Raw genomic sequence first — 11,998 nt, forward strand, 5'->3', positions numbered from 1 at the left:
TTTGGTTAGAGAAAAGATCATGGTTGGGGTTCAAAGAATTTAAATAAAACTATATAAAATATAAAAGGTTGGCTAAATCAAACACTAAATATCTTCTAATTTCCCGTTTCAACAGACACAGGTGCAAATGGTATCTGACCACTGACACCTGGGTGCAAATAGCATCTACAAGAAGAACTCTTTTAAAGCCTCGCGTTTTATTGTGAAGGTGAAGCTGACTTCCTGTGCCGCCCTGGCTCCTTCCGGCTAGCTTGCTGTTAGCTCCGTGAGGGCCGACACTTTCCTGTCAATCTGTCCAATCAGAGTCTCCTGACAAGGTGGAAGTTGGTCGCTACGTCCTCATACAAAACCCGAGTGTCAGTCCAAGTAGTGGTGAGAAGTTTCAGCGAGGAAACTTTAAGCTAGCGTTAGCTTAAAGTTTGTTTTGGTGACGAAGAAGTTTGCGTTGCAAACATAATGTCCCCCGGCGGTCGGAGGTGATCGGAGCGACACGGTATGAGAAACTAACATGACATTGTTGTAGCTTTGTGGTCGGACTGCGGCTGTCGGAGCCTGCGGTGTGTGTGACTGATAAACTGCCTCCGCTGCTTCATGTAATGTTTCTAGCATGCCACGCAGACAGCTAACCTCACCAAAGAAAAGAAAACTTCGCCAACAACTCAGAAGTGGCACCCACAGCATGGCTCCTTGACGGTTTCTATATTTATTGACGTGCATTTTCTCTTTAAAACCCCGTGAATGATGAAGGTTAGGAGATACTTACGGGGGAGTGGGAGGGTACTGGCGTTTGTGTTCATCGCCTCTGTCATTTGGCTGCTGTTTGACATGGCTGCACTCCGCATATCAATAAACGACGTGAACAGTCATTTGCTGAAGGAGCGAGTGATAAGAGAGAGGGAGATCATCAAGCAGCAGTCCAGGGTGACACAGCTGATGAAAAGACGGTTCAAACACCCAGTGCAGAGGGTGGATTTGGCTGTTACACATGCCGGGACAGGACCACTTCCTTCAGACTCCAAGCTAGCCCAAGTGTACAGACAAGGGGGCAAGAAACAGGATCAAATGTTGAGGGATAAAAACACTGAGGCTCTTCAGGACCAAGGAGGTAAAAATCCCAAGACTGAGCACCCTAAACATTCAGAACATAAAGAAGGAGCTGCCTCACTAAATGTCACACCTAAGCAGGGTGCTCCTGCAAAGAAAAAAGCAGTGAACCTGAGCCTGAACGGAACAAAATTAGACAAAAGTAGAGTAATAGGTGGCTATAATAGAGTGAAATTACCAGTAATAGTGTCTAATACAACCCAAGTGCCATCAGGTGTTCAGGAAGACAAACGTGCTCCACTACCAGCCGAGAAGAAGGGACCCACTAAAACTGGAGATGTGGCACAAAACGCTCCGGACAAAACTGATTCAAAGCCAAACAAAAAAGTCAAGGATGAAGCGAAGACCGAGACTGGAACGAAAGTGAGCCGGCTTCAGGCCAAGGAGGCGCGCCCTGTTAAAACAACATCTAAACCTCCACTTAAGGACGTAAACAGAAAGGAGGCAAATATTAAAACACAGGAGAAACACATTAAGACTGTCAACAAGAGCGATCTGGACGCCGTGAAGGAAACCCCGAAACCTACAATCAAGCTCCAAGCAGGGAAGGACTCCAAGGATAACTCCACCGCTGTCAGAAAACCAGGTGTCCACAAAGTGCTTTCTCTGGACGCCACTCGCGCTCCCAGAGATCCCAACGCAGTGGGCCAGTTTGGTCAGGCGGCACTGGTTGGCAGTAACGAAGAGGTTGAGGTGAGGAAGAGATGGGACGAAGGGCATTTTAACGTCTACCTCAGTGACCAGATCCCGGTGGACCGCGCCATCCCAGACACCAGGCCTGAGATGTGAGTCGCCTTCTGCACATTTTACTTCACCAAACTGCTCTGACCGCCAATCTGAATTATCTTTTCTTTTTTTCTTTTTTTTTTTCCTGCAGGTGTGCCCAGAATCTGGTCCATGACGACTTGCCTTCCACCAGCGTGATTTTCTGTTTCGTGGACGAGGTGTGGTCCACCCTCCTCCGCTCTGTGCACAGTGTGCTCAACAGATCACCACCACACCTCCTCAAAGAGATCATTCTGGTGGACGATTTCAGCACCAAAGGTGACTGTTTCCTGAACGCTTCATGTGTTACCTTGAATGGGTCTCCATTATATTATAATTATTTAAACATATTTTGTATTAGAGCCCCTCTTTGACACTTCTATCATGTTTATTTCTTATATAGATTTATGTAGGGGCCAGTTATTCATTATTTTTATATATATATTTTTTTTTAGACCAAACCGATTACAATATTTGAGATTTAAAATGTTGACAATGAAATATCAAATAGTTTTTGTTTTGTTTGTGTTTTTAGATATATCAATGTCTTACTTTAAGAACACACACACACACACACACATAGTGAGGTGCAGACTGGTGTGAGTCTGTTCACCAGAAATTAAACACATCGCACAGCTCTGAAGAACTGTTGGAGGATTGTGTGGCGTTAATTTACATGAATGAACAACGTAAGTAGTGAGAACAATCCCACTAATGTGGTCATTAAAGATCAAGGAGATGTTCACTGAGCGGGGCATTTTATGGTTGATGATAAATTTGACAGTCCTCTGAGGTGGACACATTACTTAATGGTGTCTCTGTTTCTAAACGACCTTTAAATAAATATTTGGTGTTCCTCTAGTGCGATTCCAGCCCAAATATACACCAATACTGGTATCTCTTTCACAAGGTGAACTCTGTTTAATACACCCAGCGCAGCAGAGCTCAGCTTTTGAATTGATCAAGGCTGGAGCACATGGTTATAGTTGGAGGTTTGTAGTAATATTCAGCATGTAATACTTCAATATAACATACGTCAGGTGATATGAATTATTCACTGCATTGCCCGTTATTAGTCATATTCCAATTGTCAGTAATATAGTTGCTGTTTATTATTATGGTTGTTGTTCGCCCACCTCTGAGCCCGGTTCTGTTCGAGGTTTCTTCCTGTTAAAGGGGAGTTTTTCCTGCCACTGTTGCCTAATATAATATCTGATGCTTGCTTATGTGAGGATTCTTGAATCCTTAATTGTGAATTCCTGTATCGTTGGGTGTCTCTCTTAATTAAAGAGTTTGGTCTAGACCTGCTCTTTATGTAAAGCATAAAGAGATAACACTTGTTGTGAATTGGCACTATATGAATAAAGATTGATTGACTGATTGATGAATAATATCTGAGTAAAAAGTTCTCAGCTATTAGAGATCTGCCCTTCATTTGGTTCCTGGTAGTTTGTTTAAGTTCAGTGTAAGTATGGTGGCACTTTTGTCTGCTGTCAGTGTTGTTAAATCATACTTATTATTGTGCTCCGGCAGAGTACCTGAAGGAGCAGCTGGATACGTACATGTCCCAGTTTCCCAAAGTGCGAATCATTCGTCTGAAGGAGCGACAGGGCCTGATCAGGGCCAGGCTGGCTGGAGCTGCTGCAGCCAAAGGTCAGCACTCTTAATACAGATATATATGTATACACATATGTGCAAAGGTGGTGTAGGGGACCTGTTCCAAATGAAAGAAAGGTGAGGACAGTGTAGTTCACATGAACGTGTAAAATCATGCGGTCAAACTTAAACACAGTGTGTCCTTGTCTTGGCGGATTGATACATTTAAGGGCTGATACTGTCTTTGTTTTATAACTGTGTAAGCAAGATTTCAACACCCATGTAATTTGAGTTGTGGGTTTTCTTGCTACAGAAGCGTATAGCTGTGTGGAATACCATATCTGTTTCTTAATTATTACCATTAATGAAAAGTAACTAAATCTAGGTTGAAGGATTATGTACAGATGTTTCAGATGAGCATCTATTTTCTGTAAAGTTGGAACATGTTCTCTCAGTCAGTAAAAAAAATGCATGTAAGCTTCACTTTTCTGGTTGAATAACGCTGAGTAGTTGTCAGGTATAGTCATCTCTGTCTCTTATGGACACACAACAAATAATGTAGTAGATATATGTGTGAAATAAGACAATTTATGAAAATTCGTACAGTGAATAAATAGTCTTGAATTTCACTGCATATTATTTTTCAGCCACATGTGCCCACCCAAATTTGCTCCTGCTCTCTTGTGTATTTCCGAGGGGTGTAACAGTAAACACATTCGTACCAGAAATGTTCGGTATCAATCTTTCTGAATACTGTGTTGTTTTAACCACTGCGAGTGCAGAACTTTTTTTTGTTTGTGCAGAACTTTATTTAAAACTCTGAGTTTCCCTCTCAGCAAAATGTAGCTTTTTGAAAGGGCCAGATGTTGTTTGTTCGGCACATGTGCACCATGGATGTCTTGTAATACATCCATGATGCACACCCCATGAAGAGATCCCAACCACTCTGAACACAGTCGCCCTCACACACACCACAGAGGGATTGCTGGTAATTTAGTGCAGCCCGGCATTAGTGGATGGGGATACTGGAGGATCTTCAAGCTCTGGTTTATCTGCGTTTACCATAATAGACTTGAAGATCCTCCAGTAACATCATAGTTTCCAGTTTGGGAACGTTACGGCTTCTCAGTTAACTCCAATGACAATGGACTCAGACAGGTGGCTCAGACAGAAGCTATGTGCCGGCCGCTGGCTGTACATTGAATTTGCTCACTCATGTCAGACGTCATCACCCAAATGAACTTTTGTAGACCCCTAATGCTAATGTGAATACAAGTACCGCTAACTTTCTAAATGTTCTGCACCGTAATAAATATTTATTTCATTACAGTGTTTTATGTGTTTTAGAGAGTTTTTATTTTGATTTACCTGAAAATGAATCTCACGTGTTTTATTAGCAGGTTGTAGCAGTAGTATTGACAGGCTTTTATTTAAGAGAGAACATCCCATAGTTTGTTCAGTAAATTGCTATTTAATTTTCAAAAAGCAACTTTATGTTGTTTCTTTTCTCTCGCTCTACTGAAAACATACCGACCCATGATAGAGGTAAGTAACAACCCACGATTTTTGTGTACAGTTACACCCCAAGTATTTACCATATACTATCATTCATGTTATTTACATACATATACAACTACCATGCCAAAGGTCCATTCAGACAGTTTGATAAAGTGTTACAATGGCTGCACTGTTGAAATGCAGATGTGGTTATTTGTTTAACTGCAGCAGGATGTTTGCTTTCCTCTTACGTAGGCGAGGTTCTTACCTTCCTTGACTCCCATGTTGAATGTAACGTGGGCTGGCTGGAGCCGCTGTTGGAGAGAATCTATCAGGATCGCAGGAAGGTGCCCTGTCCAGTTATTGAAGTCATCAGTGATAAGGACATGAGGTGACTCAGACAAGCCATACGTTTGAAATGATCCTGTTTTCTGCAGTAATGTTTAATGCTTAAAAAGAAAAAAAGAAAAATCAGGAAATGTCATTTTGATGCTGGAGCTTCTGTTGTGGTTCCTCCTCCTCAGTTATATGCTGGTTGACAACTTCCAAAGAGGTATTTTCAAATGGCCTTTGGTGTTTGGATGGAGTGCATTACCAGAGGAGTACATTAAGAAGCATAACATGAGCATCTCAGATCCCATCAGGTACCTAGACAGTCGGTTTTCATGTTCCTGTTTTATTGTTATTACTGCTGCTGCTGGGGTTTTATTTATTTGTTTTATCCTACAGATGTCCGGTTATGGCTGGAGGCCTTTTCTCCATAGAGAAAAAATACTTCTATGAGCTTGGTGCCTATGATCCCGGCCTGGATGTGTGGGGTGGGGAGAACATGGAGATTTCATTTAAGGTATTATCACTAATGAATATTGGTCATAGGGAACTCCAGGACATCTCTCACATGACTCCTTATCCTACGTGTCGCCATTTGAGTAGATCTGGATGTGCGGAGGGGAAATCGAGATCATCCCCTGCTCTCGAGTGGGACACATCTTCCGAGGACAGAATCCTTACAAATTCCCCAAAGACAGGCAGAAGACGGTGGAACGTAACCTGGCGAGGGTGGCAGAGGTCTGGCTGGACGAGTACAAGGACCTTTTCTACGGTCATGGCTACCACCACCTGCTGAATAAGAAGCTCATTGACATCGGCAACCTCACTGAGCAGACTGAGCTGAGGAAGAAGCTCAAATGCAACAGCTTCAAGTGGTACCTGGAGAATGTGTATCCGGATATGGTCGCTCCCTTAGTCAAAGCTGAGGGCCTGGTATGTAGATTAGTAAACTTTGGTTTACGTTTCCATAGAATATTCCCTAGAAATTAAAGCTTGTTATGCTTCCCCTTCCTGAAGCTAGTCATGTCTCTGCTTAGAACCGCTTAATGAAATGGTCTGTGACTTTGGAGCAAAGAGTAGCTTTCCACTAAAGCCCGTGACCGCTTTCTGTCAGGAGTCACTGAGGGAAATGAGAGCGAGAATAAGGCCAATGAGGTGCAGTTTTCTAAATGTTTGCTGTGCCTTTGTTTGACAGCTATAAAATGTTATCTAATCTTTCCTTGTAGGTCTTTAATCGTGGCTTAAGAAAATGCCTCTCTCTGCAGAAAGGCTCTCTGTTGTTTGAGATATGTGATCTCAGCAAGCAGGTAGGTGTCTTGATTTTTATTTAACAGATAGTTTGACTGCAAAAAGTATGTATTAGCAAATGTTTTGTAGTTTTTTTTTTTCTTCAGTGTTTCTGTTGAAAATATGCACCTATTATGTAATTGTGGTCTCATGGCTGGTAATTATTTGGGGGCATAACAAAAACATCCAGGAACAGACCTAGATCAAGACAAATGCATGCAAAGTCCAAACAGGACCCGCGCCACGATAAACAAGGGTGGAGTCCCAAGACGAGGCCATGCCTTTCTAAATATGGTTCAGAGCAGCCCTCTGAGCTGAGCCATCCTTCAAAATATTTCAGTTTTCATGGAGCATAATTACATCTCTATTCCTCTGTGTCTGTCTGTCTGTCTGTCTGTCACACACACAATCAGAGTCAGCACTTTAATTACACCTGGATGAGACACGTTCGCCAGCAGGATCTGTGTGTCGCTCCCCAAGGCAAGGGCAACGGCTTTGCTTTACAATCATGTGACAACACTAAGACTGAACTGCGCTGGTTCCACAAATCCTCCAACTCCGCTCTGGTAGGTTGACTTTGGGTGTGCCATTTGGTTTGTCTGCAATCCCTTGTTTTTATTTTCCTTTCTCAAATCTGTCATTTCCAAAATTCTAAGTCTCTGTAAGACATAGTCCAAACAACAGGATCAGCCTGCCTCTAATCCAGTAGCGGGAGGAAAAAATTGCTGTCAGTTGAAAATGAACGTAGTAGAATCAAACAATGTTTAGAGGCCGAAGCTTTGTTTGTTAATTATGCTTCCTGTTTTGTCTTTGTGAAGGCGGAGCACCTCATAGCAGAGTTTGTTTCCCACCACATGTGCCTGGAGGCGGGGCCTCAGGGTGGCACTCTTCACCTCAACCCATGTGAACCCAGCAACTCCTTCCAAAAGTGGCAGTTCACACACTACCACGCTCAGTGATGAGACTGAACAGTTCTGTGTGTCAGACACACTATAGAGGCCCTCAGTGGCCTCACGCTGCAATACGGTCTGTGGTCCAGCCCCGATACACGGGATAGGAAGATGGGATGGGAAACGCTTTGGTGGTAGGAATGTGTGAGGTGTAAAGCAGACGGTGTGGGGATGTGCAATGTTTCTAATATCATTTTTAATATATCAGCATGGACTGACCTTTTGTGTAAACACTAGTGCCAGAGGGGGGAAAAAAGGACATGGAGCGTCTTCTCTCTTTTTAGGAAGATTTGGACCAGAGTTTGCTAATTTTATAAAAGATCCTCTACACTGGTATTTGTAAGAAAGGACTAAAAGCCTTCAGGTGATTGTTTATGGAAGAACACTCCACCTGAAAAGTCCTTGAGCCACAACATATCATGTTACTGCCAAAGATAAACGGTGCCTCATAGATTTGAGATGTAAAAAGTGATTTTTCTTTCTGTGTCTGCTCCATTGCGACTGAATGAAACTAATGAGTTTAACTGCATGTGATGAAGAATTTCTTCTTTGGTATAAAGCCTTTTGCATATTTTCTGCGAAACATCATGTTTTCTAGGTGTCACGAACTTTATGCTGGATGAGACACTTGGAGGAAACGGCTGCTTCTCCGGTTTTAAGTGGTGCATTATTTAGGTGTGAATTTTGTTGTGTTCAATGATCCCTTTTGTATGAATTTCATCTTGTCACTAGAGGGAAGTGTTGGTTCAAAATACCCAATAAACCTGTGCTGTGGTTTCATGTTTTTGGAACTTGTCATCAAACCCTTTAACCGTTCCCTAACCCTTTAAGAAAGCATGATAAAGACAGATTTCATAGCATCTCTTTTTATTTCTTTTTTTCTTATCCAATCGCAATTAGGACAGGTAAGTGTGTGTTTTAGTTAATCACTTAAAAATACCGTAATAGTTTCACTACTTGGTCTCACTTCACAGGTTAAAATACTGAAGCTCTAATGCAGAACAACATTTCAGTTATTATACATGGTAGGATTATAAAATCCAGAGCTGCTTATTTATTTAATCTCCTGTTCAAATACTGGGCTTGCATAACAAGGTGTTTTCATCCTGGAAGCATCGAATGAAAAACATGAAGTACCTCTTGGATATTAGTTGTTAGGCACAACAGATATAAATACTCTTCATTTAGAAAAATCTGTGTAATGTTTGTGTGACCTGGAGAGTTACATCAGAGATCTCTTTTCCTTTTTTGTTGTTATGGATCAGTTTGTATTTTCCTGAAAAAGGCATCGAGTTAATCTCACAAATTCATTATCATGTACTCAAACTCCTCTATCTTCTGGCGGGTGTTGCCTCTGCGGATCTTGCGGTAGGAAACGGTGCTGTACGTGGAGGACGTGAGGTGGTCAAAGGAGTTCTGGCGGCCTGCCCTGCGAGCGGATTTCTTCGGCAGAGGCAGAGTGGCAGAGTAGCCAGGACTTGGGTTTTGATGAAAGCCCTCAGGAACATGGAGGTTGTGTTCCCGCCCTGTGTCCTGGTTCACCTGAAGCTGCCTGTCAGCTGATATCTGAGGCTCAGCACCAGACATCTGCTCCGGGACCCCTGCCTCCCCAATCAGCCTCGTATAACTCTCCTCATTAGTGACATCAAAGGGTTCAAGGCTTGGTGTCACTTCTTCCTTCTCAGCTGGTAGATTTGCTAAAAAAAAGGGGGGAAAAAACTGTTTTATATTCTGTATACAAAAACCTCCCTGTCAATCTCACAATCTACTTCACTGCACAATCATTCTAAATCCCTCTTACCTTCTTCTGATGATGTGTTTGGCTCAGCTTGCGTTTGCGTGTCTGTAATTGTGCAGTTTAGTTGCAGAGATGCTCCACAGGCGCTCTCTGACTCCTCTGCAGTTAGATTGGACTGTGCTCCTGGATCTGACTGATCCATGCATTCAGTTTTGGGTGTCTGGAGATCTTCCTCTGCCTTTTCAGTCAGAATGACCTGCTGAGTCACCTCTTTCTCCATATCTGAATTTTCTTTGTCTGTAATGGATTCTTCTCCTGGAGCATCCTTCCTCTTTGGGTGAAGTTCATCCGTGCTGTTTGTATTAGTGTCCTGATAAGCTTGGTCCTCATCACTGTAGAACACAGAGTCATCTCCCTCCTCCACTGACCACACGTCTCTGTCCTCAGGTTCCTCCAGGCTCTGTAGGGCCTCAGTTGTGATCCCACCAATGATCTCCAGTACCTGCGATGCCAGTGCATCCTCTTCTACAGTGAGCCTCTGGGCCTTGGCAGGTTCTGTGCTCGTCTCCATCTCCATCTGTTTGTGTTTTTCTTTCCCCTATAATGTTGAAAATAGTCGAGCTCCAATGCTTTTAGTTGTTATTTGCCTATTTGATTTGTTAAATCGAAATTTAAGCAACCTCAGATTGTTACATCTTACTCTCCAGTGTTCCCTTCCCTACATTGTCAAAGAGTGAAGAAAGAATACATCTTCGTTTCAGTCAGCAGTGCAAGGTCAAGCTCTCTGGCGTGCTCTGAAGTGCCAGTACCATGTAATTCTGTGTACGTGTCGAATCACCAAAGAACGGGGGTTTTGTTGTGTCCTCAACAAAGGCTCTTTGTGATTCTGGCATCTGTATATGAAGTGATTGTACTCATTCCTTAATAATCTCTGCTGGGTGACCACCTTCGTTTTGTGACGTTTTCAGTCTGGATTAACATTCTGTAGGTTTTCTTTACACTATTTCACCCTCTGAACCAGCATGTGTTTCGCACATGTGCCGAGGCTAAGCCGTGTTACATCTTGAGTACATGTAAAGACCTTTGGAACTTAAGTCAGGCACCTGAAATCCTGATGTAACTTTTTGAAAACACGCAATATCAGCTCTGAGGTTCTCTGTTTGCAGTGGTGCGTCAATTTAAGGCTGATTTTACTGCTGCTTTACTGCATTTCACTCCACTACATGTATCATACTTTTTGGGTTTACATTAAAACATAAGTCTATGATATATAACCTTTGTTAAAGATTAAATCAGTGGTTTCCAGTTTGTGATCCCCAACTATGTCCAGGTGGGGCTCTTTGTCAAGTTTCAGATCTCTATGAGTTGTTAGCAGTTTCACCAAAACAACACTTCTCCTCGAAACTTTTCAAATTGTTCTAGTTAAATATGCTCGTGGTTCAAAGAGGAAAACTCTCCAGTGTTTCACAAAAAAGCAAAGATTAGAGAACGGTCAAATAATTAAAACAGATTAGTGACGCTGAACTTTTTTTTCCCCCCTCTTCCATTAATCATCATATTTATTTTGTGACTCTTTGGAGGGGCCGGACGCCTAGGTTGCACTAAACTACGTAACTGGATATATAAAGTAGTTAAAAGTAGTTCCACCTCAACAAGCCACAGCAGTAAAGTAAAGTGACAATTTAATAATGTCATAATGTCATAATTTTACTGCAGAACTACCTTTTTTCTTATACTTAAAAGTATCTTTTTGCTGATGAGTCTTCTGTATTTTTACTTAATTAAGATTTTTTAAGTTATTATTATAATAATTTCAAGTAAAGGATGAATATTTCTTCTGCCTCCGCCTGCATGCAACTTGTTTCAGATCTCATTTGCTGTTTCATAACACACTATTAAAAAGTAGTGAGTTTTTAGAATAATCTCTATCTCTTTTACTGCTTACAGGGTCCCTGCAGCTCTGTAAAATAAATTCAAGCACTTTCAAGGTGCCTAAACCAAATATTTCCACAAATCACACCTAAATTGTCACTATAAATTTAACTGCAAAATGGTATTATTCTGTTTAGCAGTATACTAAATTACTTACAGTGTGTTGTTTATGTCAACTCATTCAGCTCTTTTATTTTCTCATTTATCTGATGCTGCACCAGCTAACAGCCGACAGGATTGTTTAACTTTAAATATGAAAAGATTTTTGGTTTACATGATTGATTGTGTTGAAAATCATGCATTTTTCAAAGACTATTTTCAAATTCAAGCAGTTTCTTAACCCTAAAAACGTTTACTAGACTTTCTACGAACCCTGTGCTTAAAATGTTAAAAAAAAAAATGTTCATCATCATTTTTGTGAATAGAAATCATCCGGTGCAGAAAAACATGATTTAATTTATCGTAAAGTGATAATGCTCAACTGTCTCTCTGTCTCTGTGGCAGCAGCAGCAGGAAACCCACGAAGTGAGACCTCTCACAGGAAATACGTGAGGTTTCTATTCTCAAGATGTATAGCTTCATTTTTGCAAACTATTCAGCATTTACCAGAATAATACTTTTTCTGTTTAAAGTACGTGTGACACGTGCATCACCAGCAGAAATCCTCAATGTATCCCACTTTGCAACAAGTCACATCTTTCCTGTTCAAACTGTAACTTTAGAACAAGTATATTGTTATCTGGTACCTGAAGGAAAACATTGCTGAGTTTGTAAGACTTCACAATTTTATTGGATACAG

At 41.6% G+C, this 11,998-nt stretch overlaps 1 protein-coding gene across 1 annotated transcript; it reads left to right on the forward strand.

Annotated features, from left to right (window-relative positions):
• The first annotated feature begins 738 nt into the window (after positions 1–738).
• LOC139208308 (polypeptide N-acetylgalactosaminyltransferase 5) lies at positions 739–8,307 on the forward strand. Its single transcript, XM_070837944.1, has 10 exons — positions 739–1,889; positions 1,982–2,148; positions 3,403–3,522; positions 5,218–5,353; positions 5,487–5,606; positions 5,692–5,809; positions 5,896–6,225; positions 6,519–6,599; positions 6,993–7,145; positions 7,398–8,307. Exons 1-10 carry the CDS (start codon positions 739–741, stop codon positions 7,536–7,538), a joined length of 2,517 nt encoding a protein of 838 aa, XP_070694045.1. The 3' UTR covers positions 7,539–8,307.
• Positions 8,308–11,998: the final 3,691 nt, after the last annotated feature.

The sequence above is a fragment of the Pempheris klunzingeri genome, chromosome 10, assembly GCF_042242105.1.
Source record: "Pempheris klunzingeri isolate RE-2024b chromosome 10, fPemKlu1.hap1, whole genome shotgun sequence".
NCBI lineage: Eukaryota > Metazoa > Chordata > Actinopteri > Acropomatiformes > Pempheridae > Pempheris > Pempheris klunzingeri.

Bases quoted from the DNA above. Each gene is read 5' to 3' on its own strand.
- LOC139208308 (XM_070837944.1), top strand. From the start codon at position 739: ATGATGAAGGTTAGGAGATACTTACGGGGGAGTGGGAGGGTACTGGCG. The intron at 2,149-3,402 runs GTGACTGTTTCC...GTGCTCCGGCAG, and splicing joins GGACGATTTCAGCACCAAAG to AGTACCTGAAGGAGCAGCTG. The intron at 3,523-5,217 runs GTCAGCACTCTT...CCTCTTACGTAG, and splicing joins TGGAGCTGCTGCAGCCAAAG to GCGAGGTTCTTACCTTCCTT.